Genomic DNA, 13,001 nt, shown 5'->3' with positions numbered 1-13,001 from the left:
TGTTCTTCCTACCACATGCTGATATAACCACAGAAGGAAGTAAACCAACTGAATTACCATTCCCCCTTTCCCTTGTGTTGATTTTCTTTGCAGCCCTTCCCTCTCGAGCTCTGAGACAGTCTGAGAAGATCATAGCAGGAGTAGAAGGGGAAGAAGAGAGATTGCAATTTGGTTGCCTACTGCTAAAGACCTCTGTAAAAAAATCAGTAAAACCAGTAAACTGCCACAACTTCCTCACTGCGCTGAGTAACAAGCAGCAATACTAAGCTGACGAAACCTTAACAATTTTCTGCAAATGTCTTGTTTTTTGCAGATCTCATAGCAGGGATTTTAAAAGGCAGACCAGGTTTCTGCCTCTACATATTCTGAGTAGATCGCATCACTTCTGGGCATGCCTACATAGCAGCTGAGTGCAGAGTCTCTGCTGTGGGGAAAGGTGTCCCCGTCGCCAATTAAACACAGAAGTTCGGGAATGATTCAGCACTCAAGCCTCGGTGGTGAAATAGCTTTCCTGTTACGCAGCCGTGTTTCTGAGCTTGTGCGCATTTCTTCAAGAGGATCTAAACGCCAGCTTACTTTTCCTTTAAGCACCCCGTCTGGACCGATCACTTTGTCGAAGATGTGCTTCGCGACGTGCGAGTCCACGGCGGAGAGGGGATCGTCCAACAGGTAGATGTCAGAGCCGCTGTACACCGCGCGGGCCAGGCTCACCCGCTGCCTCTGCCCACCGGAGAGGTTGATGCCCTGGAAGGAAAGAGGAGAGAACAAAACACGTCACGCAACTCGCTGCCAACAACGGCGATGACTTTTCGTGGCTCTCGCCCAGCCGAACACACAGATGCCAAATTGAAACATGAGACGCTGAAGAGAATAACTCACTCCGAGCCAGAGACAGGAACAGAACGCCTCTAAATCTGTTTGTTCACTGCCAAACTTCCACTCACCCAGCAATCTGGAGACCGAATAAGCCTCTTGCTTAATAAGCTTCTAAAGGGAGCTGTTAAAAACGCAAAACTATAAAAAGGAAGACCATCAACCGGGATGTAAAATGCACACATCCAAAGCACGGCTGCGGCACCTGGAACACCTTCCCCATCTCCCATCTTACACACAAATCCACACCACTTCATGATATCCATCTCAAATTTAGTGGCAAATGAAAAAAAAACCACCAAACTTTGTTGGTAATCACAGATGTAAAAGTTTCTCATTAAAATGAGGTGTTAAGGGATGATCATATCACTTTTTCACTTGAAGCACACCATATGTTCCCTCCCTTTTTATCTCTACGGGAAAAGGAAGGACTTTTAAGTATTCTGGACAGATGGACCTTTGCAATTGGACAGCAAATGGAGGATGCTCTGATCTCCCAGGGTTAGAAGCGTAATTATGCACCAAATAGAAACACATGCTTCAAGTTAGGAACAAGTTTAAGTCCAATTGCCTTTCACAAAACTGCCCCACGTTTCAGTATTGATTGTAGTAGGGATGCCATTGTAAAGATCAAACCAAATCGCCAAGCATATCCGACTCAAAAAAAAAAAAAATTTAAAAAAAAATTACCTTCTCTCCTATCTCAGTCTGATCTCCTCCTGGCAGCACTTCCAGGTCAGTTTTTAAAGCACAGGCCTCCAAGACATTTTGGTATTTTTGGTCATTAGGAGCTTGGCCAAACAAAATGTTATCTTTCAGCGTGGCGTTCTGGATCCAGGCTTGTTGAGGCACATAAGCAACAGAACCCTAGAACGTGGAGGGAGAAAGGAAACCTCTGACTTGTAACAAGAAGCAATTCATGCTTAGAACTCTGATTAAGATCTGCGGCACACAGATATAGCTCCTTTTTGATACACATTCACATTATACATACACGTGTACTAACGGCTGTTGTACAGTTGATGGAATCAGGAAAGTCATTTCATGTGAAACAATTGAACAGGTGTGGGCAAAACTCAAATAAACACACAGACAAGCTGGCACAGCAGCAAACAAAACTCGCTCTCCAGCCTGATGTGCATTATAAGCAATGGCAGGAATAAGCACCACATTTCCACGCCATCGTTAAATGGCATCGTAAACAACACCAACCTTCACAGCCACTTCTCCTTCCAGCTTTTCCATTTCACCCAGGAGAGCAGACACCAGAGAAGACTTCCCACAGCCCACGTGGCCAACAACGGCAACCAAAGCGCCACTGGGGACCAACAGATTTATACTGTGGAGGAAATAGGCTGGAAATTAATTAAACATTAGTTTACTAAAGACATTATGGGTCTTTAAACCAGGCCTGAAATACACAGCTTGACCTCAGCCTGCCTGGATATAGTAAGCACAGCCTGGTCACTGGTCTTCTCCTTCCCTTTCTTGTGTACAATCAAGTGTAACCAGCACTGCAGGAGTAAATGGAAACCCAGCATTAATCTATTAATATCTTGTTGGTTATTAAATCAGTAGGATTGGCAGCAAGCCTTCCAAGACCCTTAGCTGTGCCCTATCAGTCCATCAGGAAGTCAAACGACGCAAGCAATCTTCCAGAAATCTTTTGCTTTTTGATTTTAAAAACAAGAGCAATTGCATGAAAGCAGTGAGTGAATATATCCCACCTGAAAAATGTTCAAACCACTTTAGTACCATATTTCCAATGCTAGTAAATAGGATTAACAATGACACAAGAAAAACAAAACTTTCCCAACTAGAGTTCTTTACTGTTTTCCCCACTATGTCCTTAAAGGTAGTGCTTTAGGTCCTGGTTTTGAAGGCGAACTGATATAGAAATGACTGATGGACTCAGTCTCTTTGCCATCAAAGTGTCTTTCCCTAATGAAATCAGGCCACATTTCTGTTGGCACAGATCCTGATGCAGAACTAGGGTTTTAATTCTTATGTATGTGGAGTCTTACCAAGCGAGTAGCTGATGTTTTGAACACTGCAAGAGGTTTGTTTGTTGCTTGGTGTTTTTTTTTAAAAAAAACCAAACAAAAAACATTCAAAGCAGGAAAACTGAAAAGCACTACAATTTTTTTTTCCATTACCCTTTCCCTCTAGCTAGCTGAGTTTTGCCTGATTGCTACTTTAGGAAGCCACCAGGTATTTTTTAGGCCCCGGTGGCTAGCAATTTGAGCTGGAGATGCTGTTTCTTTCTGAAATAAACCCCAGAACACTGAAGTCTACCTGGCTGCAGGTTTGTTTGCCTGAAACAAACTGGCTCCTTAGAACTCTAAGCCTCTTGCTTGCAGGTTATCCATGCATAAGCTGTCCACATTATATACTCAGCACAGCAGCACGAGCTCCTTGGACTGAGGATCCAAGAACACTTACCAGGTTTCTGTGATTTTGATGTGACGAGAAAGCATAACATAAGGAAGTATGTGCTTCCGCGTAAATTCTGTTTGTATTCTTTTGAATAGGCAAATGTGCAAAACATGCACTCCCATAGTCTGGAAATGGCCCATGTACATCCAGAGGGATGAGTCTGCCACAAGACTCTTAAAAGAACAGACCACTGTTTGCAAATCCCAACTAAGACATCTCAACTGTCTTTATAATCCATCACATCAATTTGATTTGTCCAATGCTTCAGTTCAAAAAAAAAAAAGTCTATTTAAGAAATTTACACAGCCTTTCTATCCTTTAGTAGGTAACTTATTTTACGCTAGCCACCGCAGGGTTAAAGCCTTACAGCGCTGTTCTGTAAAGCCTCAATACCATGAGGATTAGCTCAAAGTTTTAAAGGCAGAAGAGATGCACATATGGGATGTGTGGGAACAACCTTTTCCAGAAGGGAGCCTGCAGATATTACTAGACATCTTTCAGATAGACCTCCCAGGAGCCAGAAACCGGGAAGCTGTTGCATTGCAAGCGCATAAAGAAATCTTACTCTTTCAAAGATGGCTTAAGCTCCTTTCCCCAGCTGAACGTCGCATTCGTTACGCTGATGGCATTGCCTGTATGACAAAACACAACAACAGAGAAGGCAGGAGATGCGTTATTACACAGAACAGCACAGCTGAGAGACCGGCAGACAGAGGAATCTTTATTTACGGGCGTTTCACGTACCCTGCGGTTCCCTTTCCTACTGGCATGGGAAGCGCAGTCTCATGACTGTGGCTCACAAGACAGGCTCGTTCAGAGTGAAAATTACTGATGGCAGCTTAAGCTATAGACTGTGCTTACAGACCTATGGAGCTGGAAATCTGTCCTGCTTCACCCTGCCCGGGTGAGGCTGGTCCCAACGTTTGCTGCTCGGAATCCCCACGCGACTGTTGGCACAACTTTACTTAAGAAACCACTGTCAAGTCGGTAGGAGACCACTGCGTGCTGCTGGCTTGGGTGTATCAGACCGAATTCGCCTCTGCGCAGCTTTTGGCTTGTCACAGTGACAAGTGACAGATCTGCGGGCTTTCTTTACCTCCCGGTGGGGTGGCGTGTAACAGCAATCGCATGACAGCCACACAGCCATCCCTCCTCCTCCTCTGTCCACACCGTCACACACAAGAGAGGTTTCAAACCACAGTTGTCACCAAAGTGCATTACATGAAAAAACACTTTTTTTTCCTTTTTTTTTTTCTTTTTTTTTTTTTTTTCTTTTTTTTTTTTTTTGAGACCACCTGGTTTGCTTATTCATTTTGGAATACTGTTTCCAACAGAAAAATAAACCCCAAAACTCTTTATAATGTTCCCGAGCATTTGTGCAGTGCAAGAGGTTTGCGCAGGTCTTGCTGTCCCGAGTCAGTGGATGCGCTTCATTATTCAGCGCTGTTGGCATCCAATACATTGCAGATGCAAACTCAGGTCCAATAACTCAGCCCAAAGCTCAAAAATATAGCCAGAAACTTTATTTTGTAATTTCGACATAGCCTGAACAAACACATACTTTTCAAAGCAGCAGCTTCTTTTTTTTTTTAACCCAAGATTATTGTTGTCATTTTCTGTTTTCATAACCCAACCAGTCCAAAACAAATACAAGATGTTTGTGGTATTAGCATAGTTCAGAAAAATACTGATGTCTTTACCTGGTGCAATTCCTTTTGTTTCCACACAATTTGGATCGAGTTCATCATGACTCAGGAACTGCTGAATTCTCTTTAGGGAAACGCTTGTCTAAAAAAGAGCGCGGTGTTATTTTATCATTCTTTTAACGAGGACTTAATGCTCTTACCACTGAAACAAGGCAGCATACAGAATGGCTTCAGCTCTCACCCCAATGGCTTCCTGAGCAGTGACTCATTCTTTCCCGGCTATCAGCCTTATGCTGAAATTCAAGCTTTTAACCGTGAAATTTCTTAGGCCAAGCTGAGATCATCTGAGAGAAGCAAAATTCACGCAGACACACAGACAAGCTTACTCAGATGTCAGGCTTGCCAACACGGGGCAGCAGTAGAGAAAGGGTATTAGAAATAAAACCAGCTAACGGGCGGACGCATCCCAGAAATCAGGGACATCTGAGGCTCTTTTTGTTCGAGTTGTTCAAAACAACTCACGCACCGGATCCTCCTTACCTGCGCAATGTTGCTAATGACTTGCGGAAGCATATTGAGGGGAAACTTTAAGATATTAAACAAGGAGAGGGAGACAAAAGCCTTTTCTGCGTCCAGGATATTATTCTCATCCACCGAGACATATACAGCAAATGTCGTCAATGCCACCTGAAAGCCAGAGAGGGAGTTTACTGCAAGATGTATGTAAGATTTTGACATTTTAAAAAGCAGACAAGCCTGACAGGCACCTTTGAAACAAATGTACCAAGAAAATTGGGCAAATTCTCTGTTTCTGACCTTTTCTGCATGCTTTAAGAGTGACGAGTCACATGAACAAGTTGGTACAAAAAAAGGCATGCAGAATAAAATAACTTTTGGATTTCTAATGACTACGTTTAGCTGAACCGGGGGGTACAAGAGGTGAACTAGAGAACTTGGGTAAATAAAAAGGAGAAGCTGTTATCTGGCTGTGGTTTGGCTGCATTTCCAACTCCACCCAAGCAAATTTTCCCATTGTAAACTGCAGGCTAAGCAAACAAGACTTACTACAGGAAAAGGAATAAAATCCAAGTTATTTGCTGGTGCACTGTACAACAGGGACCATCCATGTGGAGGGACCATCCTATGCAGTAAAATTAACAATGAACAGGAACGGGAACGTGTATTTAAGGAAGCGCATTAACTTTTCGGAAATACAAAAGAGGCAGGATCTTGAAGCCGTTACGAATATTTCTGCAGGGTTGGGCCTTTGATCTCGAGAACACTTGGCTCGGAATATTTTTGACAAAGCACTTATCTGAATGTTTTTATTCATCAAAAGCCTTTCCGCAAAAGCGATCACAGTGCAATGAAGTGGAAAACAGAGGGAGAGAGAAAATTGAGGAAAACGCATTTCAGATTTGGCTATGTATCATTTGGGCTTTATTTTTTATATTAAATAATTATTTTTTTTAAGGTTGTAGAATAATTTAACAACTCCCTCTCCCACTAAAACAAGCAGAGCACTGTAACACAAAAGGTAGAAATGAGAGCTTAAGACAGATGTCGTGACTGACTCCGTTAAATTTTTTTTTGCTATTTTTGCTATTCACAAATATCTCTGAGGTTTCGAATTCTAGTTTCAGTTTGTTATGGGAAGTACTTTGAAGTGGTTGGTAATTCTCCTGAGACAGCTATTCACAGCTTCCACTGGCAGGCTTTATCAATAAATACTTTAATACTGATTAACAAAAAGGCTTTAGAGAACAGGGAACTTTGCTTCAAAGCATGTGAATATTTTTTTTTAAGTATTTACATTTTATTCCTGTGTACATTTAGTAAGCAGAAAGTCTCACACTTATCCTTCAAGGATGTACTTGTACAGCTTAGAAAATCATGAAAATTCAATTTACCAGGAATGGTGCGCTGATCCATGCAAAGGTGGACAAAGAATTGAGATACGCAGATTTTTTCAAAACTCGCAGCTCATTCTTTCGTATCTCCAACACTTTTTCTGAAAACGATGGTTCCCAAGCATACAGCTTCAGCACCTTTATGCCACCCAGAATCTCATTCATTAATTTAATGCGGGAGTCTTTATATCGCATTTGTTCCACCTGGGTTATTAGTAAACACAGGAGACAGAGTGTCACAGGAATGACTAGAACTGAGACTTCAACATGTTGTCTCACAGCTGTGATGGTCCTTGGGCTATTACTAAAGACAATGCAAAAGGTAATTAAAGAAATCCAGGCTGTTATCAGTAAGCTCCTCTGTACCTCCAAAGAAACCAGAAATCAAAGAAAATGGCTCAAAAGCAGAGTATAAAAGCTTTTTACTCATCTTCTCTGTTAGGGATTACATTTTCAAAACCACCTTAAAGAAAGATTCAGGCACTTCACAAAAATACTACCCTACTTCTTCCTTTGATTTCTTCAGATTTTTTTCCTGATATGCATAGTCGTATTTCTTATGGCATCCCTTGAAAAACTCCCTTTATTTTTTTTTCTATACATTAGAATACAGTGGTTCATTCAGTTATTTATTTGAAAAAAAAATAACCCGCTCACCTGTATGGACAAAATGAAAAACTGTGTTCACACACACATGCACACCAAGTTATGCAGCTCTGATCCTCTTAGAATGGGCAAGGGAGAAAAGGAATGTTAATGCTAACATGTCAGCATCCAAGAGATTTAATGGGAAGTCTGAATGTCTCTTCAAGGCACATAATAATACCGCTCTGTTACTAAGGCTGTGCTTAAATGTCATCATTTATACTCGTTTTCCAGCTCTCACCTTTTTATACCTCAACAGCTTGGTCTTGTCTTTTTTTCTAATCTTCCAAACAGTCACTGATAGGCTGCACAGCACAAGCCACTTATTAGATTTTCGTAGCACAAAGCCAGAGGGCACTATTATATTGGGTTTTCAGCCTTCCTTGACTAGACACAACTAAGACTACAAAGAAAGGAATAAAGAATCCTTTTACCTAAAGATGATAATGCAAATTTAGCCCAGCTCAGCAGCCGTGAGAAATCAACACTGGCTATTAGCATCAAACACGAGCTCCCAGGTTTCAGTTCCCATCTCTGAAAACAGCCATTCACAGCCCTAAGAACAGCACTTATTTGCCATTTCTGCATACACTCCTAGAAGAAGGTACCGGGTGAAGGGATGTGGAGACTGAGAAACTTCTTGCCATTCCCAGAAGCTGCTCCTGCACTATGAAGAGCCACTGACTCAATGCCACACCTTGCCCTCAAATAGCATTCAATTCACTATGGAAAAACTATCTGAGAGGACACGGTTATTAAATATATCAGTACCATCTTACTCATAAATAAATCGGGGCGAATAGCAGCTCATTAACGGGCAGGACAATCAGCGATGCCTTGGTTTCTCATAGCACAGCTGCCAATTCAGATAACGTCACCCTCTCTGCTGGGACCTTACCTGGTACGCTCTGGTTTTCATCGCTATCGCGGCGTTAAGTGGGATAAGTAAAACCATCACGGCGACCCCTGCCAGCACAGAAGGCCCTAAAGTCTTGATTGAAAAAAAAAAAAAAAAGGTAAGTTTGTGTTGCACCCAAGTGCTGCTGTTCCCCACGGTGAGCATTAAAACAAGAGCAGGTTATAGAAACAGAAGTGCATTGCCTCACTAATGAATGTTTTCCACAGACAAGTTGAACTCCTCCCAGAGAAGTGTTCCGATTCCATAGAACACTAATGAGGAGACAGAAAAATATGACAGCATCCGCCTAGAATTATTATTATGCTAGTATTGGCAAAAGCAGAGCGCTTTGGAATTTACCTGTTAAGTGGTTCCCATTGGGAGGGGAAAGTAAGTTTGCACTAATGCAAATACAGGGCTATTGAGCAAATGTAGAAAAGGAACAAATAAGCTACACAGAAGGAATTTTTCCATTGATTTCTCTCTGAGCAGGGAGCTGTAATTACAGAATTACCCCAGCAGCCTCAATGTGAGTAAAAGCACACAAACTGCTAGCTACCAGAGTCCAGCTTACCAGCAGAGCAGTAACTCATAAAGCTGCTGCAACTTAATGGCTTTTGAGTCTAAATCAGGATGGTTATGCTGGTGCTACTGTTTTATGCAGTAAAACACGTTAATTGCATGGAAACGTTTTAAAGATGAAAGTCAGGGCTCAAACTGAACCTGTAGTAAACCAGAAACAACTTTACTGTAGCAAAGGGAAAACTATGTTTATTCCAGGTGAGATTTGTTTCATGGTGGCTTGCACAAACTCCTTTATGTGGTGTAATATAATCTTTATAGATGGCTTACATTTCCTTTATCCAGGTGGTTTTGGTTTGGTTTTCAAACCATTTCCCTCAAGTTCTCACTTGTATCAACTACAGAGAACACTGTGACGAGTCCAAGATTGATCCTATCAAACATGGTAGAGAGGGAGGAGATGTACAGGCTGTCCTTTGCTTCAAGTGTCTTATCTTACCTACCAGCTGAACAAAATAATTAAGAGACTTATTGATCGTGTACCCCAGTACAAGCTACTTTACTACAGGCCAGAAGAGTAAGTTTTTTAAAAAGCGGTAGTGGCTCAGATTAACAAAAGATAACAAGCTTGCACGCCATTGAGATGAATTCTGATAAAGTGTGACAATGTCCGTACCTGCCAGAGGAAATACAAAGCTAGAAATATCTGGAGTGGTGCAGACCACAACATGTTCAGGAAAGTCATCAGGTCCATGAAGCGCTGGGCATCCACTGACATCAAGTTGACAATTTCTCCAACAGTAGATGAGCGCTTTGCTGAGTTTGTGATGACTAAAGACTGAGAGATAAGAGAGATTCAGTGGATTGACAGTCTTGATACGCATGGAAAAACACAGAGAAGAAATCCTCAATTATTAGCAAAACACGACATTCCCCAACAATGTGCTTCTCCAACAAGAATAAAATAATTCACACCTACGTAACTCCTAATCTCCAAAGAACAAGACTTCATGAAATGTTTTGCTTGTGAGCACCTCTATCTCAAGCAGTATGTAGCATTCTGAAGAAAACCTGGTTGCATCTTATTAACTCATAGCACAAGCACACTATTCTCCTGGATCCCTTTTCCAAGTATCTAAAGTGAACCAGTATTCACCTGTGATATGTCTGGTGGCCTCCAAGAACACTCACATTAAGTTGCTGATCACTAGAAAATTCTGTAAAGTGTGACAGAGATACTCCTAGAAACTCTCCAAAAAACCAATCTTTTATTTTCCAGAGACTGTTCTTCTCCGATATGCCTCCTCTTCCCCAAGTATTTGAGAACTGAGGCCACTTGCTGGGCTATAGACTGGTGTTCCAGCCCGTGAAATGCTTCCAGTCTTACCTTTCGGTATATCACTCCACTGATCCCAGTTCTCAGCCTCATCCCAGTAACAAAGCAGTACTGGAAATGCTGGTGAAGTATGAGTGTCTGCAGCACAGCACAGATAAACATCAAAGCCGCAATCAAAAATCCCCACCAGGCTGGGGCATCTTTGTTCTTAATGAAGCCGATTAATACACTGTTTTTCAGAAGATTAGGGAAGGAAAAGGAAAAAGAAACAAAAATAAAACACATGCAGCAAGTTTAATGGGACATATCGCAGCTTCTCGCAATTCCGGCATCCTGCCACATCCTCTCTCTAACCACAAAAAGTAAACAGCTCTCCAGGATGCAAGCTGAGTAACGATTTCAGTCAAACAACATTGCAAAGATACAACAGCAAAACCTTAGGCTTTGCCAGTGAGAAAGTCCACTTGCAAATGAGCCTGTAGAAAATGAAATATGATGAGAAATTCTAGGTTTCCCCCGAGATCATGGTTTAAACACATGGCTCGCTGTCTGAGCTCTGCTAGGCAGCCCCCGGGGGCAGGAGGTGAATGACAGGACACAGCTGGACCGTGTAGTAAAGCAGGAGAAACCAGCTTCTCACCCAAACCCTTTGCAAGCAGCCCGAGTGCTTCTGCCTGGAGTGTTTTCCCACAAAGCTAGACTAAAAGACACCCTCCTGGATGGATGCGTAAGGAGTTCTTCACTCCTGCTTTTTTGGTAAAACAGCAGTGCCATTAAACTGGCTATATAATCTTTTATTAATAAGCCATTTCTTACTACAACACAGCTGCTCTCCCTGAGAGACCTGCACACTGTCATGCAGCAAACAAGCACAACAACATATGGTAACATCCGGCATTCCCAAAAATCACATCTGTGATTTCAGCCTACTGACCAGAGAATTGAGTTGCCAAAATATGGGCAGACTAGAGATTTGACTCCATGGTTCAAATAACCTGCAGGGGGAAAAATACACCTGGAAACTACAGATCAGGCTCCAAAGCCTTGCGTTAGAAGCATGAGGTTGCTACATCTTTCTTCTTCCACTCCAGAAAGATCTTCCTTCTGCACTGCACCAGCGTTCATGCTGTAAGTGGAAAGCTTCAGGAAAACCTTTTCCTCATAGCCCCAGCATGGGATTCAGCAATCTTCTTAGCAACATCAAACTATCTTATGTGCAGCCTGCCAGATAGCCGTGGCTTTTCCATTTTCTCTTACCACCAGCAGTGCACTTTCCAACACAGCAGGAATTTAGACTTGAGAAGAAATTCCCCATCATATGCCTAGAGATATCACTGACAACATATCCAGGAATTTATGCAAATTCGAGAAATTCCCAGAATAGATTATACTTAATGTGTTCTCAGAAGGAAGCCAGCTGCCTCCTCTTCGCTAGGGACTCTGGAAGAAGACAGACTATAAGCTATTAAATGTCACCATACTGGCTTGGACCCTCTTTTTAGCAAATTTCTGGGTATGTCACAGAACAACATGATCTCAGAACACAGCTCCACACTGGTGTCATTTTAAGACGCACTCATATAGGAGCAGGGCTCTTCTCCCCACATTCACCCGTGGGCTCCATCCAAACTCTATTCCCCTCCCATGCATTCACAGGACTATGTGCTTTTCCACTGACTCGAAAATAAAAAATAATTGTTAGATAGAAATGCAGGTATTTCCACTGTTTGTTAATGATTATCTGATGAAATTCCCACTACAATAATAATACTATCAGAGAAAAAGACTGTAGGGATTGTGCAAATTCCTTTATGGATCAGGCTGAGCAATTAGTCCCCCTGGAGATGAGAGGTACAGGTGTTCCTCATACAATGAGAGTTTAAGGACATACCACTTCTGTCATGATCTTCCTAATTTGTTTTTTAATAGAACCATATTTTTCTTTCACATGGAAACGTAGCACAACTGTGCCTCGCGCGTTCTCATTGCCGTGCACAACTAAGAATACATGAACTCATCTAAATGGTACAAAATCTTTCCCAGATGACAGCAGCACGGCCAAAGCACCACATACTTGAGCATCACGCTCCATTTATACATCAAGTCACACTACAGCTGCGGCCACTACCAACACACGTGGGTATCAGATGTACAGAGATGACTGGATCCAGCAAGCGGTGCTTTGCTTTCATTTCACAAGTAATCCTTTAGAAATGGGGAGAAATTGCTTTGGACTGCTGCACGGAGCAACAGGTAATTTGTAATTCAAAGCTGTCTGTCGGTGATGGGCGGTTTATGAATCTCGCATTTCAGTGAAGCTTGCCCAATTTACAGCTTAGTCCACAATAAAGAACTCCTGTCCTATGGCATTTCAGCGGGAAGGTGGGGGAGCATACACACACAGCACTGTGAGGGAAACTAGCTGTGCATTTCAAAAACAAATCCTCCGTGCCAAAGCCAAGCCTCCATAGGGACTGCATATAGAAACTACTCACACACTAAACCAACCTTAACAGCTGAGGGTTGACGAAAGAAAGCAGGTCTTGTATCAGCTTGAAGAAGGAGCCGATTAGGAAGTATGGCCCAAAGGTCCTCAACAAAGCTTTGAGAAAGGAAGGTTTTCTATTGTGCTTTTTGTCTCTGATCAGAACTTCTGATTCCTCTGGACCATCCCCAACGTGATTCAGCACATTGTTAGATTTCTTCATATATGTCACATCTTCTTTCCTAGGGGA

The 13,001-nt window shown here is 42.3% G+C and overlaps 1 protein-coding gene across 3 annotated transcripts in view; it reads right to left on the bottom strand.

Moving 5' to 3' along the window:
* ABCC3 (ATP binding cassette subfamily C member 3) overlaps window positions 1-13,001 on the bottom strand; it is a 47,709-nt gene that overhangs the window by 11,405 nt on the left and 23,303 nt on the right. For 2 of the 3 annotated variants that reach the window (XR_010607222.1, XM_065647599.1), the window contains exons 8-18: window positions 12,775-12,993; window positions 10,318-10,495; window positions 9,607-9,768; window positions 8,409-8,501; window positions 6,866-7,069; window positions 5,496-5,642; window positions 5,010-5,097; window positions 3,875-3,941; window positions 2,086-2,212; window positions 1,564-1,740; window positions 577-744 (exon numbers count right to left, since the gene is read on the bottom strand). Coding sequence is in view for 2 of the 3 variants with exons in the window: in XM_065647599.1 (XP_065503671.1) it covers window positions 577-744; window positions 1,564-1,740; window positions 2,086-2,212; window positions 3,875-3,941; window positions 5,010-5,097; window positions 5,496-5,642; window positions 6,866-7,069; window positions 8,409-8,501; window positions 9,607-9,768; window positions 10,318-10,495; window positions 12,775-12,993 (1,630 nt within the window). In the remaining variant the exon portion in view is untranslated. Of the gene's footprint in view, window positions 1-576; window positions 745-1,563; window positions 1,741-2,085; window positions 2,229-3,874; window positions 3,942-5,009; window positions 5,098-5,495; window positions 5,643-6,865; window positions 7,070-8,408; window positions 8,502-9,606; window positions 9,769-10,317; window positions 10,496-12,774; window positions 12,994-13,001 lie in introns of those variants that run through there. The other variant, XM_065647600.1, reaches the window with a different exon arrangement.

Source organism: Caloenas nicobarica, chromosome 18, assembly GCF_036013445.1.
Source record: "Caloenas nicobarica isolate bCalNic1 chromosome 18, bCalNic1.hap1, whole genome shotgun sequence".
Taxonomy (NCBI): domain Eukaryota; kingdom Metazoa; phylum Chordata; class Aves; order Columbiformes; family Columbidae; genus Caloenas; species Caloenas nicobarica.
This window is presented reverse-complemented; position numbering and strand designations above follow the sequence as displayed.